The following is a 27,162-nucleotide window of genomic DNA, read 5'->3' on the forward strand; positions in this document are numbered from 1 at the left end:
TTTTTTTTTTTTGACAAATCTCCAAAAACCCAAAAAAAGCCACCTAAAAAATCAGTTTTTTTATCAAAACCTCGGGAAGAAATGGTCACAGGATGGAATGTCATACATCGGCGAATTCGTCATTAAATTGCCAATCAAATGGCATTCACAGTTAAAAATTTTTGAATTTATCAAATTCTCGCAAAAATTGATGATGTACCCCCTTATCAAAAATGCAAAAATTGGTCATAAAGTTAATTTTTCAAAAAATTGATTTTCAAAAATCGATTTTTTTTATCAAAACCAAATCAATGTTTCTAAACCGATTATGGATAGTTAGTATAGGTTGCCAGCTGTCCAAAAAAGTCACTTTTATGGCTATACCTTTATTTTTGGCCAAGTTACAAAAAAGGACGATTTAGGATTTTTTTTTTTGACAAATCTCCAAAAACCCAAAAAAAGCCACCTAAAAAATCAGTTTTTTTATCAAAACCTCGGGAAGAAATGGTCACAGGATGGAATGTCATACATCGGCGAATTCGTCATTAAATTGCCAATCAAATGGCATTCACAGTTAAAAATTTTTGAATTTATCAAATTCTCGCAAAAATTGATGATGTACCCCCTTATCAAAAATGCAAAAATTGGTCATAAAGTTGATTTTTCAAAAAATTGATTTTCAAAAATCGATTTTTTTTATCAAAACCAAATCAATGTTTCTAAACCGATTATGGATAGTTAGTATAGGTTGCCAGCTGTCCAAAAAAGTCACTTTTATGGCTATATCTTTATTTTTGGCCAAGTTACAAAAAAAGGACGATTTAGGAATTTTTTTTTTTGACAAATCTCCAAAAACCCAAAAAAAGCCACCTAAAAAATCAGTTTTTTTATCAAAACCTCGGGAAGAAATGGGCACAGGATGGAATGTCATAGATCGGCGAATTCGTCATTAAATTGCCAATCAAATGGCATTCACAGTTAAAAATTTTTGAATTTATCAAATTCTCGCAAAAATTGATGATGTACCCCCTTATCAAAAATGCAAAAATTGGTCATAAAGTTAATTTTTCAAAAAATTGATTTTCAAAAATCGATTTTTTTTATCAAAACCAAATCAATGTTTCTAAACCGATTATGGATAGTTAGTATAGGTTGCCAGCTGTCCAAAAAAGTCACTTTTATGGCTATACCTTTATTTTTGGCCAAGTTACAAAAAAAGGACGATTTAGGATTTTTTTTTTTTGACAAATCTCCAAAAACCCAAAAAAAGCCACCTAAAAAATCAGTTTTTTTATCAAAACCTCGGGAAGAAATGGTCACAGGATGGAATGTCATACATCGGCGAATTCGTCATTAAATTGCCAATCAAATGGCATTCACAGTTAAAAATTTTTGAATTTATCAAATTCTCGCAAAAATTGATGATGTACCCCCTTATCAAAAATGCAAAAATTGGTCATAAAGTTAATTTTTCAAAAAATTGATTTTCAAAAATCGATTTTTTTTATCAAAACCAAATCAATGTTTCTAAACCGATTATGGATAGTTAGTATAGGTTGCCAGCTGTCCAAAAAAGTCACTTTTATGGCTATACCTTTATTTTTGGCCAAGTTACAAAAAAAGGACGATTTAGGAATTTTTTTTTTGACAAATCTCCAAAAACCCAAAAAAAGCCACCTAAAAAATCAGTTTTTTTATCAAAACCTCGGGAAGAAATGGTCACAGGATGGAATGTCATACATCGGCGAATTCGTCATTAAATTGCCAATCAAATGGCATTCACAGTTAAAAATTTTTGAATATATCAAATTCTCGCAAAAATTGATGATGTACCCCCTTATCAAAAATGCAAAAATTGGTCATAAAGTTAATTTTTCAAAAAATTGATTTTCAAAAATCGATTTTTTTTATCAAAACCAAATCAATGTTTCTAAACCGATTATGGATAGTTAGTATAGGTTGCCAGCTGTCCAAAAAAGTCACTTTTATGGCTATACCTTTATTTTTGGCCAAGTTACAAAAAAAGGACGATTTAGGAATTTTTTTTTTTGACAAATCTCCAAAAACCCAAAAAAAGCCACCTAAAAAATCAGTTTTTTTATCAAAACCTCGGGAAGAAATGGTCACAGGATGGAATGTCATACATCGGCGAATTCGTCATTAAATTGCCAATCAAATGGCATTCACAGTTAAAAATTTTTGAATATATCAAATTCTCGCAAAAATTGATGATGTACCCCCTTATCAAAAATGCAAAAATTGGTCATAAAGTTAATTTTTCAAAAAATTGATTTTCAAAAATCGATTTTTTATATCAAAACCAAATCAATGTTTCTAAACCGATTATGGATAGTTAGTATAGGTTGCCAGCTGTCCAAAAAAGTCACTTCTATGGCTATACCTTTATTTTTGGCCAAGTTACAAAAAAGGACGATTTAGGAATTTTTTTTTTTTGACAAATCTCCAAAAACCCAAAAAAAGCCACCTAAAAAATCAGTTTTTTTATCAAAACCTCGGGAAGAAATGGTCACAGGATGGAATGTCATACATCGGCGAATTCGTCATTAAATTGCCAATCAAATGGCATTCACAGTTAAAAAATTTTGAATTTATCAAATTCTCGCAAAAATTGATGATGTACCCCCTTATCAAAAATGCAAAAATTGGTCATAAAGTTAATTTTTCAAAAAATTGATTTTCAAAAATCGATTTTTTATATCAAAACCAAATCAATGTTTCTAAACCGATTATGGATAGTTAGTATAGGTTGCCAGCTGTCCAAAAAAGTCACTTCTATGGCTATACCTTTATTTTTGGCCAAGTTACAAAAAAAGGACGATTTAGGAATTTTTTTTTTTGACAAATCTCCAAAAACCCAAAAAAAGCCACCTAAAAAATCAGTTTTTTTTATCAAAACCTCGGGAAGAAATGGTCACAGGATGGAATGTCATACATCGGCGAATTCGTCATTAAATTGCCAATCAAATGGCATTCACAGTTAAAAATTTTTGAATTTATCAAATTCTCGCAAAAATTGATGATGTACCCCCTTATCAAAAATGCAAAAATTGGTCATAAAGTTAATTTTTCAAAAATCGGTTTTTTTATCAAAACCAAATCAATGTTTCTAAACCGATTATGGATAGTTAGTATAGGTTGCCAGCTGTCCAAAAAAGTCACTTTTATGGCTATACCTTTGTTTTTGGCCAAGTTACAACAAAAGGACGATTTAGGAATTTTTTTTTTTGACAAATCTCCAGAAAACCAAAAAAAGCCACCTAAAAAATCAGTTTTTGGATCAAAACCTCGGGAAGAAATGGACCAGGATGGAATGTCATACATCGGCGAATTCGTCATTAAATTGCCAATCAAATGGCAATCAAAAATCAATTTTTTGAAAAATTAACTTTATGACCAATTTTTGCATTTTTGATGAGGGGGTACAACATCAATTTTTGCGAGAATTTGATAAATTCAAAATTTTTTAACTGTGAATGCCATGTATGACATTCCATCCATTGACCATTTCTTCCCGAGGTTTTGATCCAAAAACTGATTTTTTAGGTGGCTTTTTTTGGTTTTCTGGAGATTTGTCAAAAAATAATTCCTAAATCGTCCTTTTGTTGTAACTTAGCCAAAAACAAAGGTATAGCCATAAAAGTGACTTTTTTGGACAGCTGGCAACCTATACTAACTATCCATAATCGGTTTAGAAACATTGATTTGATTTTGATAAAAAAACCGATTTTTGAAAATCAATTTTTTGGAAAATTAACTTTATGACCAATTTTTGCATTTTTGATAACTGATAACTGATTATTTAGGTTGCTTTTTTTTGGTTTTTTTTTTTGATTTGTCAAAAAAAAAAAAATAAAAAAAGGATTTTTGAAAATTGATTTTGAAAAATTAACTTTACTTCCCATTTTCGCATTTTGGATAAGGGGGTGCATCATTATTTTAACAAGTTAAAATCTAGTTTTTTCGCTAGTCACTTGCATCCGTTTTGCCCTGCAACAACAAAACACATAAAATGTCTATCTTTATAAGTGATTTAGATCACTTAAAGTTAACATATTTGACTTCCTAACTCAAAATTGGTTGGCAAAGACTTTTAAATTTCCTTGTTTTTCTTAATCTAGTTTTTCCGCTAGCCACTTGCATCCGTTTTGGCCTGCAACAGGATTTCTATTTCCTCGGCCTGCTTGTGCTTGTGTTTTTCCTGCATTTCTTTTTCAACTTCTCTGTGCGGCTTGTGGTTTCCTCTCGCCGAATCGCCCATCCTGCTGATTCCGGACGGGCCCCTGGGTCCTTTCTCGTTTCTCGCCTTTTGTGTTGGACTCTCGGTTTCGCCCTTCCGTTGCCTATGCATAATTCTTTTATCTCAACCAGGCATTTCCCCCCACTTTCCCCTGTTTTCCGCTGTACTTTTGCTGCTATTGATGGCTTGTTTACATTGTGCCGCGCTCTCGCAACTCCCAGTCATTTGTCTATAATTGACTAATCGACAGGGCAGGCGGGAAAAGAAATCTGCAGGGGATCGATAGAAGTGTGGAGGATGCAAATGGCAATGTGAATGGCAAATGGTAGATGGTATATGACCAAAAACAGTGGATGGAGCAGCAAAGGGAACTGTGTCATAGACACTGCGGGCAGCTACTGTTCAAGTTTATGTTTAAGGTACGAAAAGTGGTTAAATGCAAATAATTTAAATATTTATATATCCTTTGAATACCTACTACAAGGATGTTTCGCCTTAAACATACACGGAACCTTTATTTCAGCTGAAAACTTTGTAAGCAGTAAAAGTTTAAGCGATGCCAACAATAACTTAAATATAAAATATTTAGTCAGGCTCACAACAGCCTTCCCATTTATGTATTTATCGAAATTTAAAGCACAGCAGGACTTAAGCATAATTCACATTTTCTTTGTCAATTAAATTGTAAATTTGCATTAAAGCTAATCGACATCCTGATCGTAAAGGTTTATTTACATTTCTAAAGACTATTTTTTAAATACCTAATTAAATTTAACCACCAAATATAGACACATATTATATATGTATTTTTTAATTACAGGAAAAGAGTAAGGGTACAAATGACTTTAAGTAATCTGGATCTGGAGCATATTAAGTCAATTTGTTAATGTTTTATTGCACTGCCTAACAACTTAAAAGGGTAATCTATCGAGTAGCCTGTGAGTGGCGGCTTGAAAATGTATTTTGCGGCTGCTTAGCTGCCAAAAGTCAGGACCAGTGCTTAATAGTAGTGCAAACCTGGCCAGAGTCATAGGATGGCGGAAGCGAATTGAATTAGCGCGGAATTCCGTTCTCAATTAAGCGTATAATTTCCATTGTGTGTATGTGTGTGTTTGGGCAATGGGTTTATACGTGTGTGTGGCCATTTTGATATGACCAGTTGGCGCAAATATTGGCCACGTAAATGTGTGGGCATGGGTTTGAGTATGGGCTTGTGGGTGAGCTTGGCTCGCTGTGCGGTTAATTAGATTGCGAGCAATAATATTGCATGAGCCGGCATTCGGGCGACTGCCTTGGCCCCCTTTGCCGTGAGTTCAAAAGGGGCGTAGCTGGGAAGGGGGCGCGGGAGGCTGCAGGTGAAGTGGGAATGGGAGTGGCCACATAGACCCGCTCACGCAAACACACATACGCTGTGTACACGTACATGTAATTAGCATTTCCTGTTTGGTTTGCCAATCTTGCACGTACACACGCATCTGCAACGGGGGGCGTTAAAGGTGAAAGGGACGAGGGGAAAGGTGAAAAGGGAAAGGGGGAAAGAGACGCACATAATTAGGCAAGCCAAAAATCAAACGCCATCTACATTCAAATTCAAATTGAGATTGCTCCGCCGATTTCGTTGCATTCGGCGTTACAATTGCACTAGGGAAAACAAGTAAATTTAAAAAAGATTTCAGGATTGGATCTAGAAGATTTCTATACGAAGCATTTGTTCTATAAATACATACAGTTGGGGTCAAAAAATAGAACTCAGGCAACATAAAATGATAAAAACCTTTCTGTTAGATCTTTCTGATAAACCTCACTTATTACTTAACCCAAAAACAAAACAACAATTTACTTTATAATTTTTTTACAACATAAATTTCACATAATTTCAGCTTATTTCTGCAATACTTGTATTTTTCCAGGGAATATTGTTTTGTTATTGTTTTTATTCATTCCGAATTTTCTTTTAACAACTTTTCAATTTACTTTTTTGCTGGTTTTGGGTACATGTTCAACATTCATTGTCTTCATAGAAGACTTCAACAGAGAATACAATATCCTAACAAACCACTTACAAAATATAATTGAAAAGAAAAGATTGTATTACTCAAAATTTCAGTGGCATCATCTGACTGGAAAGTGCTGCTGTCTGGCAGCCAATCCTTGCGTTTAATGACAGAAGCTCGTGGATCTGCGCGAATTGCAGCAGCCGATAATTGTACTTACTCCGTATCCGATATATTTTTACAGCAAATATGGATTTTAAGCTGATGTAACCATTGTTAAATTTAACGAATTTAGGCTAGAACAAATTTTCAGGTTTAAATGCGAATCGATAGGGAATTTTTCTACGAGCTCTACGAGGATCACGCAGCGCAGTTGGAGTCAACACGGACACACGCCCTCAGGATCTTATATTAATAATTACATCCTTTATATAAAGAAATTATGATAAACATTTATTGTGAATAAAAGCAACTCCTTTCCCATTTTGTTTGTTTATTATTGTCAATAGCGATATACATTTTGCGTGTGACCTAAGACTGCAATATATATCCTTACTTCTTGGCTAAAACTAAAAACGCTATAAAATTTTTATTTTTGCTCACTGACAGATGGTGGAATGCATGTAGAAATTGCAATATCAATTTTTCGGCTCACGGACAGAAGCTAAACGGCATGCAGATTTGCCAAAAATGTTTTGGTGTGCTCACTGACAGAAGCTATATGATACACGGGATTTTTGAAACAACAATTTTTTGGGGTGCTTACTGCTTATAAATATTATATTCTGACAACTGCGCTGCTCAGGTCCTTGGTTTTCCAGTGAAGTGCCGCAACTCCAGAAACTGCTTTCGACCTTATTCCGCGACGACAGGTACGGAATAAACATCGAACGGGCAGGGCAGGCGCAATTTGATGGGGCAAGAAATAAACCGAAATAAAACTAAAAACGAAATGGAGGGCAGATTTTGGAGCTGTGGGCCAACAGACAAATCAAGCGGTCTGGTGACCACAGGAGCATGAATTTTCTGCGGTTTCCCAGTTGCAACCATTATCACCTGGGGCTGTCGTGTAATTGCAGATTTTAATTTTTAAGCCGCGCACTTCATTCCTAAATTTATGCGCATGCATTATGAATGGAATGCATATGCCACGGAATGGCTTTGGGAATAGAGAATTTTAATTAGTTTGCTGCAATATGTATGCATTCGCATATTTTTTCATTTTGCCAAGAGCTGTGCATTTTCAATCAGAAGTCGGGCTCTGCTGGCGGCGCAAGTGTTGAAAACCGCTCCATAACCGTCAGCATCAGCATCAGCATAATCATCATCATCCGGCAGTCCATAAACTTATTCTACCGTTTCCGCCACTTTCCTCCGCCTCGTGTGTGCCATATAAATAAACATAATCGTGAAACAAGGCCAAGAAAGGCTATGGCAAAGGCAAAGGCAAAGGCAAAGGAGGTGGGCGGTGGTAGGCAACTTAAATACAGCGGAATTTTAATAGTTCACGTAAATGGTTTTTGTGGCGTTGGTAATGTTTATTAACCAACTTAGACGCCAAGCAACTTGGGTGCTCTCCGTTTCTGCCGTTCCTGCCGTTCCTCCAGTGAAGCGTGTTTAATGTTCACTTAAGTTGCGTTCATACAAATTTCTTCGCCGCCCAACGCCCAGCGCCCAGCACTCCTTTTGTTTTCGGTCCTGTCCGGTGTCTGTGTCTGCGAGCTGCCTTGCCTTGGTTATCCTTCGACTCTTCGGCCGAAAGTTTTGTGTGCAGTGGCTTTAGGTATCCTTAGCGGACTTGTTCCTTTGCCGCTGCTGCTCCTGCGTAAAGTGGATTCATTTGTGCCCCGTTTTAAATGCTTTGTTGTTTACATTCCTGGAAGTTTTGTGTCTCACGTCTCTGGCACGCTTCCGGTAAAGCACGATCCCATTTCCTTTTCCACAGCCATTCAGTTGGAAGAGCCCTTAAAGATGGCTCAAGTTTATCCACCTGGCTTGAATAAGATGGGGGTATTAGAAATTTAGGTAAATAATGGCTAAGAAATAAAAATCATAATCGTTTCACGAAATAACAACAATGGTATCATGTTTTTTTTGTTGAAAATTTTATTCATCAATCACTTTGTTCTCATATCAATTGTGTTTTATTAACTACGCAAAAAAAAATGAGGAAAGAAAATTGTGTTTCCTTCACACGCTTGTCCTTATCAGCTAGTAACTATCGTTAATACACTCAAGTATGTAACTATATCTTTATATCTGTATCTGTATTTGTATCTGTATATGTATATGTATTTGTGTTTATGTATAGTCGTACAACTATCGAATAGTTTAAGTGGGTGCATAGTTTCCCGAACTGTACACGACTCTCCTTAACTCCAACAACAATTTGACTAAGCTGCTATCAAAAATTCAAATATTACGAAATAATATAAAATAGAATAAAATAAAATACATAGGGAAATGTGCGTGGTGTATTTGTGTGTGTGTGTCTGTGTGTGTGAGAGTTTCGTATTGGTGTATGTGTATGTACAAGTTAAAAAAACACATGGTTATCGGGTATTGCTTGGTTAGAAACCAAAATAAAAGATTGAATTGAGCAGCTTCTCTTAGTTCTCGCCTATTCATTTTCATTTCCTGCTAGTTTATCCGATTTAAATCGGCCTAGTCCGCATATAGTTAGCTTTATTCTTAGGGCCTCGTCTTCTTCTTCGTCGTCGTTAACAATTTTCCTATTTACAGTTTACAACTCAAACTTTGTCAATTTGCTTTGTTTTTAGTTTTAGTTTTAAGTTTAAGTTTTTGTTTTTTTTTTATTTGTTTTGCTTAGCATTAGTGATATTTTTCGCTTGCGATTTTAAGGGGGCCATTTTACTTGCCTTTACAACAACATTAATATCGATTCTAACCGAATGTGAAAACAAAAATCCGCTGAAAATCCCCTTTTTCGATTTTATAATTCTTAATAAACATCATCAGTCTTGAACTTAGTTTAGGTTTCCTTTTCATTTTCCTTCACTTTCCTATGATTTTTCCCTCGACTTCTGCGCTCGTGTCTTCTTCAGCTGTGAACTCAGGGCAAATATGTTTTGTGGGTCTCGTTTTTTTTTTAAGTTGTGACCTTGTGTCTTTTTTGTGTCTTTTTTGTTTCTTTTTTTGTCTTCGCTTGTGAATGGAAATACATAATTAGAGGGCAGGGGGGAGGGGGGACGGGACTCACTACAATCCAGGTTCGAAGGCACAATTTCAAAAGTGTTCTCTCCTAACTCCGCAAACTAACTAACGCCTCTTCTATACACTAGCCATACTCAATTAAACACCGTTGAACTATTCGATATCGATGGAGTTAGACGGGGTAAACTAAAAGGAAAAAAAATGTTTCATTTTAAAATCTAAAAGGTATGTTACAAAAAAAAACTTTAATTTAAAGCTGGGAAATATCTACCACTTAAAAAAATGAAGCAGTTCAAAATTGAATAGATATAAAAACATTGCAATATTACAAATTGTATAAAGGTAACAGGTTCAAAACTTTGGGTAATATCTAAAACTGAAGAAGTTAATTATTTCAAAATCTAAAAGTTATATGTATATAGAAAATCAAGTTAAAAAACTTGTGTGTAATGATGGGGGATATGTAAAACTTAAAAGATTAATCATTTTATAACCCAAAAGGGATTTAAAAATGGTATAACCTAAATAGTTAGGTTCAAACACATTCATTCAATCATTTCACAAACCAAAAGGTATTAAAACAGTGCGTTATAACAAATTTTATGAGTATACTCCCTTACAAAACTTTAATTCCATCGAAATCGAATCGAAAACAGGGCTTCTTTTGGTATGGATTTTGGATGGGAACTCTAGACCTACTAACTAAACTCTAAACTCTCTCTTCTGCGCAGCATAAACTCAGGGATGAGAGTACGGGCTTTCGGGTTTCGATTGGGAATTGGAGTGCGAATGCCTCACACAAAGAACTCCTCGTTGCCGAGGCTGTTGCCGGATGCTTCAACCAATTGCCAAGGCCAGGACCATCCGCCAATGCCCCCGCCGAGCAGTGCGAATCACCGCTCCGTCGAGTGGGTGGTGGCGCCACCGTTGCCCAGTCCGCTAGAGCTGCTGCCCGAACCCGAGGAGGAGGAGGCCGCCGCATTGAGGCCCTGGCGGCGGAAGAAGCCCAGCGTGTCCAGCGCCTTGATGGTGCGTCGGATCAGCTCGTCCTTGTACTTCCAAATGGTCTTGTCCTCCACCGAGTGCTCGCGGTACTCCTCGCAGCTCTTCTTCAGCGTCTTCACGCAGTCGGCGCGGTAGTGCTGCAGCTGGGCATCCTGCGTGTCCACCGGATAGGACTTGCACACGCCGCCCAGGCAACTCAGCGGGAAGTGATTGTGCAAGGTGAGCACACGCTCCGGATCGTGGAAGCACTTCACATACTGATTGGGTTTGGTGTAGTTCTTGGCGCGGTGCACATGCTGCAGCATGTGCATGTACTTGGGGATGTCCTTGTGCCAGCCGTGCTCGTGCTGCTGGTCGTCCAGGAAGTACACGTTGCGAAAGTTGTAGCTGTGGAAGCCGTCCGGCTTGATCTTGCGCGACTCCGGCCGCACCTTGTCCATCAGCTCGGACCAGAGGACCGCCCCGCCCTTGGGCATGATCACCTCGTCGATGTCGAGCAGGGCGATGTAGTCGTACAGGTAGAGGTTCTTGTACAGGCAGTCGTTGTACGGAATAACCTCGTTCTGCCGCTTGTGGTTCGTCTTCTTGGTGAGGTAGAGGTGCTGGAATCCGGGCACATTCGGCTGCCCCCCGGGCAGTGTCAGCGGAATCACCTGCACCTTGCCCTCCTGCTCGTAGTGGTTCAGAACCTTCGTGATGTTGGGATGCACCTGTGAACGGGAAGGGAAGGTAGAGAAAGCGTATTAGAGTGATGGCCAGTACATTGGCCCTTGAAATCAATTAATGTCCTATACCATATAGGCTTGTGTTATATTCAGTGCTGTCACTTTAGCAATTAAGTTGCATTTTATGGGAACTTACAAAATAATCTAATGTAATATAAACAAATGTTGCATTTTGTAGTTACAACTGCGGCCAAAATATTAGTAGTTGGCAATGTAAAGTGCTCAAAAACATACCTTTTAGTTATAGGACAACTTTTGTTTTAATTTATCATAATGTTTGCTAACCAATAAACAAAATGAGACTCAAAAACCCTTTTATATTGTTAAAAATTTCCAAGCAAATTAAGAACTGTTAAAATTAACTTTTTACTTTTTTTTTTTTTAAATATTTATAATTATAAAATAAATGAAATTAAAATTTCAACAGGCGCTGAATTATAAATAATTAATAAATAGATATATCTATAAGCATTTCTTGAGTTCCTTTTTGATTTACTATTACTATTTATTACCTGCAGATTGTAGAAGTAAATCTTGTCGGCACCCAGGATGTTGAGCATCTCGATCCACTCGATGAGGCGCACACTCAGGTCGTCGTAGAGGAAGTCCAGTCCCTTGACGCAGACGGCGAAGCCCTTCTTCTGGTCGTCGGGCGGTCGGTTGTAGATGACGCGCAGGTTGTTGGTGGCCGTGTCGCACTCCTTCTCGACCATCGACACCGAGCTGGGCACCACGCCGTGGAAGGGCTTGGGGATTTGGCAGGCGATCAGGTACGGCTGGTAGATGCCCTGCTTGTAGTTGCCCCACTTGTTGTACCAGATGTACTTGTACTCGAACGTCTTCACGATGAACGGCTCCTTCTGGCCGTCGAACCAGAACTGGCAGAAGGTCTTCACCTTCGGCTCGATGCGGTCGATCATCCCGAGTATCCGGACCGTGGGACCAAGCAGCGAGGTGCGCCGAATGTCGTAGTACGCGCCGAATAGCTGGAACGTTCCGTTCGAGGTGCGCAGCGTCTGCCAGTATATGTTGTTGAACTCCAGCTCGAAAATGGAGGGGTACTTGGCGCACGTGGAGGACTTCTGCTGCAGAAAGTTCTTGTTCTTGCTCCAGTAGGCGATCGGCAGTGAGGGGATGCGGGACTCCACGTCGCGGACCAGCTGGTCATCGTCCATGGCTAAAAAGGGCGAAAAAATGCAAATGATATAAATGAGACCAAATTGAATAAGAAAACAATTGTTTCTGAGTATAAACTAATCCTAAGCAATTTTGTAATTTGGTTCTTAGTAATCAGAAAGTTTAAAAATATAGCAAATATTTTTTGAAAACTAATTTTATAACTTTTGTACAAATGTTCATTTACGGCGATACAGGTTTATAGACGTTAAAACCGTGTTATAAATGCTCTGTTTATGGTAATCAATTAATAAAAGTCCTATCGATTGAGAATTTTATGGTGACTTCAAAGAGAATATTGATTACAAAAAAAAAGAGAATATTCATCTTATTTAGTAGGTAGATCGTAGCATTCTCTGCTCACCTGTGCGATTGTCCACTAGAATCTCGCTGGGATCGAAGTGGTCCGTCGTCGTGGAGGTGGTCTCCGCGTAGCGCATGTCCTTCTGCAGCAGGATGCGTCCGTTGAGCGGCACCTGCTGGTATTCCTGCGGCACCAGGTTGGTGCCGTGCATCTTGAACAGCCCGATGATGACGAAGGACCAAACGCACAGTGAGAACAGGACCTTCAGGATCACCTTGGAGTGGGCCATGATAGCTGCGGTGTGGTGGTGTGCTGATTTCCTTCTTTTGGCTGGAGCTTTCCTACTTTTTCAGCCAGAGGCGCTGCAATGAGGAATAGGAAATGGTGGGTCATTAGATGGCGGGCGTTGCTTCGTTTCATTTCATTTCAATTCCCCCCCTCGCTCCCTTTTCTCATTATTCATTTCTAAATATGGCGGTCAGCCGGTCGTCCTATTTCCGTTTTCCCATCTCGTTTTTCCCCATTGGTCAGGCACAAATGGTACCAAGAAAACTGCGTGTAATATTTTCTAGCCAGTGGCAAGAAAACCCCTCCAGGTTGTGGGAGGCGAAGGTCCTTAGCCTAATGGCAAACAATTCAAAAACCCAACAACACAGCAGCAGACAACACAGTGGTTCTGGATGGGTACAAAGTGCATTAAATATGGCTTACTTTACTTACTTCCTTAAATGGCACTCAAAAAGATTTTTTTATTAAAATCGTTTGCTGTTCGTTAGTCTTTAAGCCCACATAATGTTCGATTACGTTTTGATTCCACTCTTTTGAAATGTTTCCGATATTCTTTTATCGACATTTTTTACTGCAGTTCATTTCCTGTTCGTTTTATAAACACTAAGCTCGGCTATACAAAATCAAATTTATTTTTTGAATTAAATTCTTCTTCAAATGTTTCTAAAATGAATAGAACATTAAAATTTTGTAACTTTAGTTTTTTTTTCAAATTGCCTTTTAAAAAGTATTAATTAAAATCGTTTTGAGTTTGTGTAGGCTTTAAAACTAAACACAGTGTTCAATTCCATTTTTAATACCTTTGTTTCGAAATATATATACGTTTTACTTTTATCGAGTAATCCACTGCAGCTCATTTTCTGTTCAATCCACTGTAAAGTTAAATTTGTTTGTAAAAATGTATTTTTTTTTTTTAAGTTTTATAAAATAAATAGCTTATTAAAGTTCTGTAACTGTAATTTCCTCCTTTAAAAAAGTATTCTAAATTAAAATCGTTTTGGGTTTGTGTACACCATATTTAATGCCTTTTTTAATCTCCCATTTTGCCACGGAAATCGAAAAGATTTCCATGTACTTTTATCCAAAATCGACTGCAGCTCATTTCCTGTTCCATCCACTGTTCGCTTTGGAGCACTCCCAACTCTCACTTGCATTCGCTGGGTCAACTGCCAGCTTTTCCCATGCCATGAGCTACGTACATATATGTGTGTATGTAGAACACCCGAACGAACATCCACTAGTATGGCACAGTCGCCACCCACAGAAAGCGACACTGCAGGCGACAATCTGTTTGTCTATCTGTGCTTTGTATCTTTGCAATTGCGAGTTGTGCGTGCGACAAACGACAGAAGCCAAGAGACAAAAGACAAACGACAGACGACAAACGACGGTTGGAGCATTCAGCATTGTGTCTGGCGGCAAGGCCTTCTAATATTTATGACATTGCAGCCGGACGACAGGGCCAAACCAGCTCCCTGATTCTCCTCGCTTCTCGAAATCCCTTTGGGCCAGGACCACACACATCCATAAACAACACGCCGAATCAACTATGTGTGTGTGCTAGCCCTAGGAGTTTGGGCTAGGATAGCTCATCCTGATTCCCTTCCACTTGCTCAGTCTCAGTATCGCCGGTTTCACTTTGTTTCTGTCGCTTTCAATTGAGGGCCAGTGTCCATTGTGAAAAAAAGCGGATTTCTGTGAGAAAAACTGTCACTTCTTTGGCTAAGCCATTCGCATCATCATTTAAAATCATCATCATCATTAAAATAATTAATAAACTTTAAAAGCTCAGCAGATATTAATATGCTTAGTACTAAACTATTTTCATTATAATACATTTCTCACATTTGTAATCTTAAAAATGCTGCCCTACCATTTTTTTTACAAATCACTAAAATCAAAAATGCCATATGATTAGCAAAGAGCATTAAAGCTTTCTATCTTTAGCAGTTTGCCAAAGCAGTTCATTTACTTCTAAACTGTAGTTTACCCTTTGCACGCACATTCACGTCGTTTTTGGGTATTTGTTTAAGTTGAGTCCCAGTCCCGAAAACTTGAAAACTTGCTGCAACATACTTTATTTGCAGCACTCGAAACGAAATCAGCTGCAGGGGTGTTTTCAAAAGCCGAAGGGGGAGCGGATATGCCAAGTTTTTACTCAAATGTTTTCCATTTCATTTGCATGCGCCACAAACTTTTTGCAAACACCAGGCCGAAATACAGAGATATACTGATATACTGATGGAGGGAGGGGGCAATCCAAATATGTTGCAACAAGCTTTCAGCAAGGGTACGACGACGAGAAGCTGCAGGGCTCGTGAAATATGCAAAAACACCTGTGTTCCTCGTTTCTCGCCCCCTTCTCTGTGCTGAAAATCCAACAAAGTAAAGCAAAGTAAAACTCCCTCTGGAATTTTCAACTGGAGTGAATAGTTGTTTATGATTCCAATCAGAGATCGTGTTTCTCTAAGCGAGTTCAAGGCCCTGCGTTCTTCGAGATACATGTGATATGGAGTGTGGCCCGGGGGATCTATCATTTATCATTTAGCTTGCCCCCGGGGGCTTTAACTTTAACGTCGTACCCATAAATCTGCAGAGTCCGAAAAACGATTTGGGTCAATTTGCCATTAAATACGCGTCATGCTTATGCGATTACTCCAAAGGCTGTGTTAGAAAACAGAGGCACAGGCACAGGCAGCCGCTACAAGTACGAAATCGAAATAGAATCCAACAAGTTGTTCTCGTTGCTTAGCTGGTAATTTGCTAGGCAAAACAGGTTCGATCTCCGGATGGAATGTGTGTCGCACCCAGAGAGCGGGAATACAAAATACAAAAATACAAAAATAATAAAAACAACCATGGAGAAATAAAAGCAACTGAAACCCGCTTCGAGCGATAGAAATTTTAATGATGCCTTTAACTATTCGGCTACCAAAATGGGTCAATGAGCCCCAATGACTCTTACGAGTCCAGAACCAGAACCAAAACCATAACCCCAGCAAATAAATCCATGGATACCACTTTGTGGATGGATTGGTCTTAGATAGCGAGCATTGATCTGTGGTTCATTGATCCGTAATCCCGAGTGGAACGAACACGAACGGAAATGTGCCAAAGACCAAGTGAGTGTGTCGCTGGCAAAGAGCCAATTAATCTGCAAAAATTCGAGGAAAATCAGAAAGATTTAAAGAGCCAACACATCCTTCAATCCATGATATACTATTTAAAGATTAAAGAGTTCCTAACAGTTTAAAGAGGAAAACACTTAGATGGTTAGAAATGATTTAAACTTTTAACAAACATAGATTTAATAGATTGCAAATTAATGGAATACAACCTGTTCATCCAGAAGGCCATTAATTGTGGGACCAGTTTTATGAACATTTATTAAAAGATTTAAGGCAATTCCAATGTAAAACACTTAGCTGAAGCTCTTAAGATATTCAGAAATGATTACAACTTTTTAAACATAGAAATAAACGATTGCATGAACAGAAACAGAAGTTACTGTTCAAAGATTAAAGCCATTAAATTATGGGACAACTTTTATAAACTGTTTAGATAAGTATAAAATAATGTTTTATCTTCTTGTGTTTTAAGCGGACTCAGTGACTAGTGCAATAAATATAAGCTTCCCTTGTAGCAACAGAATAGTGATAAAAAAAAATGATACCTTGTAGATTAATAATATCTGGTTAACTGGAACCAATGGCAATGTTTAAGAACTTTAAAACGTCTCGAAGGACACCAAAATAGTAATCAAAAAGCCTTCTAAAAAACACACCTGTTGGATGATTTCGACTGCAATTAGCAGCGCTATAAATAATAAACTAAGACCTATGCAACAATAATTCAGAACCACAAAGTGCTCAAGCGGCTCATGATAGAATCCCCCGTCTCTAAAAACATAATAAACAAGCGGTGAGGTAATAATATGACAGGAAAATATGTGGACAAGGTACTCCTGGATTAGCGAAAACCTTGGCGGGCACACGTAATGTCCATAAATGTTGTCCCATTCCAGTGGCGATCATAACTCGTTTTGATTTTAGCTGGCCCGCTGATTGATTTATGCATGCGAGATGAAGACAAACATGAAAAGTTGTTCATTAGCAATGCTATTTATTTATAGGTGGCAGCATCGCACCTGCAAAGTCAGGTCAACAGATGTGTGAGTCATCATCATCAGCAGCATCATCATTTGTTTTAAATGCAAATCAGAGGGGATTCAATGAACCCCACAAAAAAAAAACACAAAACTATTTATGTATACACCATACCCCGCTAATGGGGGAAAAATAGAAAGAAAACATGGCAAATTAAACGAAATGGGAGTAGAGTAAAGTTAAGTAGAATGAATCTAAATGATTCATGGCCCGGCCAAGTGGCACAAAGATCCGTTCGATGGGGCCACGCATTTGTATTTTCACTGATGTTGGGAACAACAAAACCCAAAAGCCAAAAACCAAAGACCGAAAACCGAAAACTGAATACTGAAAACCAAAAGTCGAAACACGAACGCATTTAAAATGCACGGGCAGACGCAAAGTGGCGCAAATGAACTTAAGTATCTTGCGTGAAGTGTTGAGCATTGAGCATCGAGCAGCGAGCAGCGAGCATCTCGCAGATACTCCGCAGCATATGTATCTCGTATCTGTATATCTTTAGCTGTATCACTATACGTATACCGTATACCGTACCCCTTACACCGCACGAAAATCCAGCTGTTTACGATGCTTAATCAGTTTTCCAGCGAATTTCACAAAGTTTTTTAACCTTTCGAACCGCTGATTTGAACTATTTCAAACATAAATTTAATAGATTGCAAACTAATGGGATACATAATGTTCATCCAGAAGATACTATTTAAAGATTAAAGCCATTAATTATGGGACAACTTTTATAGTCTGTTTAAAGTTATTTCTTTCTAACCGCATTACCATCACAATAAAATATATATAAAAGGATATTCTATTTTTCTGTTGCTTCTTTGGCATATTTCTATCTCACAAGTTAAAACGGTAATAGTGATAATGCTGAATCAATAAAGATATGTTACTTTAATTTTAAAGATATCTTTTTTCTTTTGATAGAATGGCCTCAAGTCGAATTTTATATAAACTATATATGGTTTTTTTCTTTGTGCACCTGTAGCTTTAGCTTCTGTGTGTGTGCCAGCGATTTTAATTCGCCTCACATCCTTTTATTTGCGTACGTGTGCGGCAACTTCTGTTCTGTTGCCTCTGTGACACTGCCTTGTCGCTTTTCCTGGATTTCCTCGCTTTTCCCCATTTGCCACGATACGATTGATAGCAAAATGATTTCTCAATATGTCGCCTAAGTTGATTTTCCGTTTTTTGATGCCAAATGAAATTTGTTTTAGCACCATCCCCTGGCGTGTGTGCTGCAGTGTGTATATGCCCGGATACATTTCGCTCGTAGCCAAAAAAAGAATTCTGCGTAAATTGAATTACAAATATAATATCGCACAGAACAGTCATTCCGGGCAAAAGTGTTTTAGATTCGCCAGCTACGTTTTTTGGCAATTATCGTTTTGCCAGCCAACACGGCCAACCTTCCACTTGCTTCAATTGCCATTAAAATTTCGGTAAATGAACATTTAATTTCAATTAACAGTAACACGAGGCAACAAAAACAGCAAAATAGCAAAATAGCGACAAATGCAAAGTTAGTAAACGCTCGCAAAATGTTTTTAACTAAACAAGGGATGAAGGAATGGGGTTGGATTTGCCTCATTAACCCATGCAAAGCCAGTCTAATTATTCGGATTATTTTTGTGCCGGACTATTTATGGCCATAAGTGCAACTTGGCAACTCTGCAAATGTATCTCATAAATTCAGCAACAACACAACCGCAAAACAACAAAACAACAACCACCATAATAACAATCATCGTCAACAGCAACAAACTGCATGGCCTGCAATTGTTGTTGGCGTCAGTGATTTAAAATTTATAACAATTAACAACAAACAATGCGGCAAATTGTCAAAAGACATGAAACGGGCGATGGCCAATATGCAAATGGAAAATGGCCAAAACGGGAAATGGAAAATGGAAAATGGAAAATGGGAAATGGAAAATGGTGAATTGCCAGTGCCGCAACATGCCGCAATTCGAAAGGGGCGGCTGCCACGCCCCCACCGTCCATGTCCATCCCGAACAATGTTTTTAAAGCAATCCCAAGAAGTTGTGATACTTTTGCCCGATTTTGCACCTCAGTGGGTTAATACAAGGGTGAACCCGAACAGCAAAGGGTGGACACAAATAAAAAACTTAAGCTTTGCTTAAATTTATGATGATTTTTTAATCTAATTAGACAAAACGTAACGAATTCAAATATTTTGTAATCAACTTAAGGATTCTTTTCTTTGATTTTTATACATTGCTCGTTTTAGTTATTTGAAATATGAAATTATTCAAATTTTGTTTAATTTTTAATTTGTCTAATTAGTTATTTAAAAAGAAACTATTTTAAATGAAATATTTTCAACATTAACTAAATATTTATATATTAAATCATGCAATTATATATGCCTTGTATTTAATATTTGATTTAAATATAAAATATAAAAGTTAGAGTATCAATCGTCAAATATTTATTTTTTTACTTTGATGATTTTTATCATTACTAAATTTAATAAATGTACGTGTATTACGTGTTATTGCTATGCAACGCCAATTTTAAATACAGTTTGTAGAGCTTTGTAAATTTATTTAAATGGTTTTGGAAAATATATTTAAAAGTTGTTTTTACCCATAAATAAGCACCCAAACCAATACTCAACTTTTAATGCATTTTATGATTTTTCTCGGCATTAAGTACCTTTGCTAGAATGTACTTTTACCCCATTAACTAATTTTAATTTGCCGCTAGGCCCATTAAACGCGTCTGAAAAAAAACATAAAGCTGTTTTGTTTCAACCCATTTGGTGGGTACTAAATATGATTGATGTGTTGAAGTACACCCCGATGTGTTGAGATGGTAATTACTCGCAAATTTATTAAGGAGTATCATCCACTTTACTCAGACTTTCTTGAGAATAATTATCTATTTGGCATTCGCAAACAGGAAATTGCAGGAGACTCATTCTTTGCTATTTGCTATTTATATATTGCCATTTGTTTAAACAATACTCTTGTCACGAGAGCCACCAACTTTATACTTTATTCTACGCTCACAATAGTTGATGACTTGCGCAACTAACTGACTAACTTGGCTAGCTGATAAGTTGCGCAATTGGCTTACGTCATGCCAAAGATAAAGATAGAGTGACTCCAGTCTCTGTGCACGACAATTCCTTGACCCACAGCAACCTCGTGCTATCTGCATCTCCTACTCTTCTCGTATCGCCTGTAAATGTATCTGTATCTTCTGCTATTATGGCAATTGGTAGGGGGTTTTTTTTTAGGGGGGGTGGTGGGATGGCACATGGCCATGTGTGACAGGGCCAACGCAATTGAGAAACAATTTCGCAGAGGAGCAAATCAACGTTTAACCAGATGTAACACACACTAAATAAAGAAAAAGAAAACGAATCGAAAAAAAAAACTTTGACTGCACGTTGTCTCTAAATGCGACACGAAATGTTTAGCTTCGGCTGATGTTGCTGCCGACGAAGTTGCATTGATTGTTGCAGTTGCTGCATGTCACTGAAATCAGTGCTGCATGCTGCATGCTGCATGCCCAAGAAACAAGAAACAAGAAACCCACTGCAAACCGTGTCCGAGAGTCTACTCAGTCTCTACTCAGTGTTTAAATTTTAGTTTAAGTTTGTGTTGGCGTGTGCACGCCGTTTATCGAAAGGCAGTCGCCAAAATGCACTGCGAGGAAGGTTAACAAATTAAGAGAATACAAATTATTATAACATAGGTTGCAATATATTCCTTACAGACCTTAAAAAAGATTTAAACATCTCTTACACTTATAAGTTATACCATTTATAAGTTATAAATGACTCAAGGACTTAAAATGTTTTAGCGGCATTTCTAAAGTTATGATAACAACTACCATCAATAAAAAAATAACAATTTGAACGTAAGTCGTTTATAGTTTTAAAGATCAATAAAAAAAAAATTAAAAAATAGTTTAAGACGAATTGTTATGCTTATAAAAGATTATTGAGCACAAGCACATGTAAAATCGAATTGGTAATTAAATTACTTCGAAATTTGTAAGTTAATGAAAAGTCGTAACCAAAGGATGTGCCATATTTTCGTATTATTTTTTTTTTTTTCTGAATGTACGTCAGCCGCTGTGAATTTTTGCGTATTTGATTTTCTTGTCACGTTCCAGCTAACAACATAAGGAAGCAGTCAAATGCTAGGCAGTCACTGTGCCCATCTTTCCATCCGCCCCTCGCTTCCACGATTTCGTAGATCTTCGGTTTGTGCCTGCGGCAGCTCCCCGAGCGACAGTCACTCAAGTCAGTCATTGTACATATACTAGTAGTTGGACCCAAACCCTCAGCCTCAGCCTCAGCATCATCCGCAGCATCAGACTCAGACTCAAATTCAGTTTCAGATGCAGTCCTTAGACTAGCGGGAAGTCGGAAAGTCGGGACACTAATACCGCCGCCGTAACAACTCTGTGAGTTGTCAACAGTGGTGCCAGGTATTGAGCTCCCGCTAGGCTAAATTAGGGTTTTATTATTTATTTATTTATTTATTTATTTTTTTTAGCTTGATTTGTCTTAAACTTTAAATCATCTTTGGACGGCTTGAAACAGAACTTAACCTTAAGGGTTAAATAGGCTACAAAATAAAAAATAAATGCTAAAAAAAAACCTGTTTTCAATAAAAGAAAACATATAAAAAAAACCTAGAGATTTTAAAATGTTAGCCGTTATAGTTTTAAAATTATTAGCATTTAAAACAAAAACATGATTTAATTTTTTTGTCAATACAAAATGTGATGTGAGTTAAGCACTGCAACATATTTTTATGTTTATTAAGATGTTTACATACGAAAATCCATTAAAGAAAAAAAAGATATGTATAACTATATAATATATATATATATATATATATATATATATATATATATATATATATATATATATATATATATATATATATATATATGTATATGTACTATATAAATGAAACAGATACAAGTGCGGCTCATTTATATCATACATAAGAGCTAAGACATGATAGAAATCTGTTTTTTTTCATATTTGTATAGGCTACTTTCCAACTTAAAATACGCTAGAACTAGTTTGAAATAGGCTAAACTGGCTGCGCTGGTTGTCAACGTGCATTTGAATGGCTCATGGGCAAGGAAGGCGGGGCCAAGGGGGATGTCTGATTCAAGGACGGATGGATGGGATAGATAGGATGGCGATGGCGTATCTGAAAGTTCGTCTCGCTGTCACTCAGGCCGCTGACTTTGATTGCAATGCGCCAAGTATGCCAACGAATGCATCCTCAATCCTCAATCCTGCATCCGCAATCCTGTCGTTGTCGCTTGAACTAACATTGCTAAAATTGTCAAGGATGGCTGAAGGTGGGTATGGGGATGGGTATGGGTATGGGGCGGTTGAATCTTTCCCCTTTTCCACACAACCCGCTTAATGTGGCGGCAATAAGTCAATAGATTCCGTTGCAAGGTGCTAAGCTGATAGATGGGGAAATATATATATGTATATATATATGAGTATGGAAAGGAGACGGAAGCCAAGTAACGCTGCTGCTGCAGGTATAACAACGTTGCCTATTGACGTGAGACAATTACGTGAGCAAATTGCTAAATATTTGCCTGGGTAAATGCGACATGTGGGACATGCGATCGATGGAGGCGCATCGCATGTCACACAGAACATTCCTGAACTACGTAATCCTTCCGATTAAATCAATTCTATGAAGATTAATAAGAAATTGCAATGGCATACAACAACAAAATAAAAGTCAATGATAAGTTACGTAACGTAAACACTTACAAAAATTGTTAAGCAGCATTAAGAACGAAACCAGCAAAGCTAATAAAGAGTTTACTAAGTTAATAATCTAGAAACTAAACGAAATTACTCCTTATTTCTGTTTAACACAACGTCGTGATACAACTACGTGAGTGGGTTACGCAACGTAATCAATAATACATTATTGCGTTCACACTTACGAAATCAGCTAAGCAGCTTGAAGAAAATGTGATTTCCTGCATTACAACATTTAATCTAAACGAAACCAGCAAAGCTAATAAGCCATAAAATATATAGAAATTACGTTAACTACATAAAGAACATAGCAACTGAACGCAATTACTCCTCATTTCAATATAATACAACGACGTGACACAATTACGTGAGTGGGTTATGCGACGTAGCCGGCATATATATTCCATCCGAAACTCGCGCAGAAAAGAGACGAGAGAGAGAGGAGAAGAGAGAGCAGAGCCGAAAGCTTTTCCGGAAGGCATTACAATGACTGTGCTATCTACGGCCGGACAGCTATACCAGTACGTACCTTTTTACGGCAATACGGAACGGAGCGGAGCGGAACTACGGGACGGGTGGCAACGTAAGCAAACAGTGCCGGCGAAAAGCAAACAACGGAAAGTGAGAAGTGCCACAAAAACGGCAGCAAATGGCTGCCACTCGCAGTTGCAACAGCAGTGCAAGCACACCCATGGCCAAGGCAATAGCGTTTGCAATAGCAATAGCAATGCAAACGGCAAACAAAGGAAACAGCAAAAGTCGCCAAAAGGTAGGGCGTTGGGCAAAAGTATGAATAAACGTTACAAACTTGGTGGGTCACAAAAACACTGTGGAAAACAATTTCCTGTTTTGCTTTTTGAAAATTCTAAGTAATTCTAAGATATAAAAATTTTATAGCTAACGATATTATTTTACCAATACACTCTTATGTTCTAATAGTAATTTGTAAATATATTTATAATTTTAAGTCAACAATGAAAAAATAATTATAGTATAGAAAGTTAAAATCTAGGAAACTGTAGACTCAATAGCAGATAGAAACAATTTTAGGTGTTTCTGAATGAGTTGGTTAAGGACAAAGGTTGAGGGAAGGCATTTGCCAAGTTATATGATATAATTATTTGCTCGGTAACGATATTATTTACAATTTCTTTTACTAATTTAAGAAGAATTTTGCAAATTTATTTATAATTTTTAGTTTACAATGAAAAAACATAACAAGGTAAACATTTTTTGTAATTTGTAAGTGACATGGTAGAAAAAATGTTTGGTGTTTCTAAATAAGTTGGTAAAGATTGGAAAGGGTAATATAATTTTGTTAGCTAAAATCTTCTTTTAATTATTTTTAGATCCTTACTCCTTCTAAAGTTAGTTTTGGAAACTCCGAGTTATATACGGTGTGGTTCGGTTAGTTTGGGTCTCCATTTGATGGCGACTCTTTGGTTTCGTTTGCTTTTCAGTTTTCTGTTTTCTGCTTGTTCTGTCCATGGGCTTTTGTCCTTTTGTTGCCGCTTTGAAAGGCAAAGGCACAAAGGCGAGCGAACCGAACCGCTAGTAACCAGTACGAGTAACCAGTAACCAGTAACCACCGCCTGGTAAAACCACCTTGTGACCGACCGAGCCAACTGCCTCAATTTGCATATGGAATTTATGCTTTTGATGGCGCTGGCGACGCCGGCCAAAGTCAACTGCATGTTAATGAAAGCCGAATGCATAAGTAAGCCCTCCTTTTTCCTCTTTTCTCCCTTTCCCCGTTTTCCATTTTCCAACCAGCAACCAGCAGCTTCGCCCCTTGCAATCGCGACTTTTTCATGCTGCTGTGCATTTTTGAAAAGCGAAAAGTTCAAGGATTGCCTTTGCAGCAGAGACGTCGACGTGCGCTTAGAGCTGTGCAGATTTCGGTGCCCCGCAGTGACCAGGTAACCCCAAAAGGCAACAATCATCACGGCAGCAACAACAGCAGGCCAACGCCGAAAGCTGAACTACATAAAACATAAAGTTGGGACAAGTATTGGACTCTCCGGAGCACCGAACTATGACTTAAGCCAGAAGAATAAAGGAAACTCTTTAAAAATGCGGAGAAACTTATTGGAAAGCGAATTCATTATATATAAATATAATTACAACACATTAAACCTCAATAGAAACATTAAATTTGAAAAAAAGAGATTTACTTAACTTTCTTACTTATTTAACACTTCAATAGAAATACTTAATTTAAATCAAGAAAATTTTAAACTTAAATAAAAGATGAAAACGGTACCCAAATAAATGAATGCTCAGTTTTAGTAAAAGTTGTATATATAATAATTTCAAAACAAACACTTAATTTAAAATCAAAAGATTTTCTAAAGCTGCATTTTTGGGAAAAGTTAAATAAAATATGAAAAATTATTCAAACAATTTCAATTCAATATTCAATTTTCGACTGAGGATCTGAATTTTAAATAAATAAAAAAATCAGTCAGTTTAAAAGTTTAAAGTTAAACTTTGGTATGAGATTCGTTGTCATTCTCAACGTGCAAATATTTGATTTTTTTGTTTTCTAACTTTTTTATAACATCGGAAAGGTGTCCTTCCCTTCCATTTTTTTGTTTGAAATTATAGTACCCCAATACAATGGTAACTAAAGAACAAAATGGAAGAACTTGAAGCAAAAAAGGTTGGTTAATGAGTACATGTATAGAGGTTACTCATAAGCACACCTTTACTGCAAGAGTCATGCCCATAAAAGGAAGACACTTGTGGATCATTGTATTGAACGGAACACAAAGAAGACCTTTATATTGAATTTCTCACAAGGCTCTGGCTCTGGTTCTGGCTTTAAAAATGCCAAGGAAATTGTGGTTGTAAACCCGCAAGAAATACCAAAGTTGAGCACCTTTGGTTCTTGCACAATGTTTTAAATGTAGAACACATATATTAAAATGACCACTTCTTGAGCTTTGCTGGGTTCGATTTAGATGGTCCGATTTTTTTGCCCTGTTCAAACGAAGTGTTGTAGCTGTTGCTTCCACTTGAGGACGGCCAGTCACTCTGTCAATGTCTAATCGCAATTGTAGCGGATACCCACAACCACAAGACTGGTAAAAAAGAGATCAAAGACCCAAGAGCACCCCCAATATGTTGCCTTTCACTTGCAACTTACAACTGCACTGAGGAAAATGTTCGCAATAAACAGATTTGTGTTTTTTAATATTTTCAAATTAATATTTGTTCTATCAATATCTTGAATCTAAATTGAATGAATAATAGTTTTTCCTCTAATCAAAGTTTTTACCAGCTGATTAACACAAATTAATTCGTTTAATAAATTCTTAGCTTGAGGATTTTTACAAATTAATGTTGGAAAGATGTACAAATATTTTTGTTTAAACTTTATGTTAAATTCCTTATCAATATTTTGAAACTAAGTGAGTGATCAAAATGAATACTATTTACTCTCTAATTAAAGTTGTTACTAACTGCTAAACACATATGAAGTCATAAATGTGTATAGGTTTTTAAAAAACTGTATGTTGGAAGCATGTAAAATATTTGTATGACTCAATACAATCATTTTCTCATTTTCTCCCAGTGCAAACTTGGAAATGTAACGGGCTCTGGTGGCGAAGCCATTCGTCACTTGGCGTTCGTTTGTTCGGCTAGCTCCACGACAAACATCCAATTAAGCTATAAAAATCTTAATTTAATTATTTGCCACACGAACAAAGCCGCAGAACGAACGAATGGTGGATGAAGCAGGAGATTGGTGTTTGGAGCTGGAGTTTTGGCTTTCAGAAGATGCAGTAGATGGGGAGTTTGAGCTTAAGCTGGAGTTGGAGTTTAAAAAGGAGCCAAATGCCGAACCGCAGCATTTGCCATTCACAACATCCCCGTTCGCAATTCGCATTCGCATTTGCAGTTTGGAAAACGAGTGCAGTGGTGAGAGACGACGACAAAGATTTATGGTGGCCGGTTTTTCTTCATTTGGGCGCTGCTAAGACCAAAGACCAAAGTCAAAAAAAGCAAAAAGTAAACAGCTAAAAGCAAAAAGCATAGAAATCAAAAAGCAAGAGCACGAGCAGCCAAACAGCCAAGGAGCCAAGTAAGCGAGCCAACGAGCAACAAGGCAGCAAGCAGCATGCATTTTTCATGAATTAGTTCACATATAAAAGTCAAATGCAGCGCCAACAGAGTTGGAAAATGCTTAAAAAAAAAAAAAGGGGCGGGGCTGGCACGGGGGCGGCTGTGGCGTACAACTGGAGTTGGCTGGAGGCGCATAAACAGATTTTGTGGTCGTAGCACACACACACAGAGAAAAAA

At 37.4% G+C, this 27,162-nt stretch overlaps 1 protein-coding gene across 2 annotated transcripts in view; it reads right to left on the minus strand.

Moving 5' to 3' along the window:
- Positions 1-8,324: 8,324 nt before the first annotated feature.
- LOC108138401 overlaps positions 8,325-27,162 on the minus strand; it is an 89,536-nt gene continuing 70,698 nt past the window's right edge. For both annotated transcript variants that reach the window (XM_017260582.2, XM_017260583.2), the window contains 3 exons: positions 12,676-12,977; positions 11,648-12,312; positions 8,325-11,120 (listed from right to left, as the gene is read on the minus strand). In XM_017260582.2, the coding sequence (XP_017116071.1) occupies positions 10,299-11,120; positions 11,648-12,312; positions 12,676-12,904 (1,716 nt within the window). In that variant the 5' untranslated portion in view covers positions 12,905-12,977 and the 3' untranslated portion in view covers positions 8,325-10,298. The remainder of the gene's footprint in view (positions 11,121-11,647; positions 12,313-12,675; positions 12,978-27,162) is intronic.

Source organism: Drosophila elegans, unplaced genomic scaffold, assembly GCF_018152505.1.
Source record: "Drosophila elegans isolate 14027-0461.03 unplaced genomic scaffold, ASM1815250v1 contig_149, whole genome shotgun sequence".
Classification (NCBI taxonomy): Eukaryota; Metazoa; Arthropoda; class Insecta; order Diptera; family Drosophilidae; genus Drosophila; species Drosophila elegans.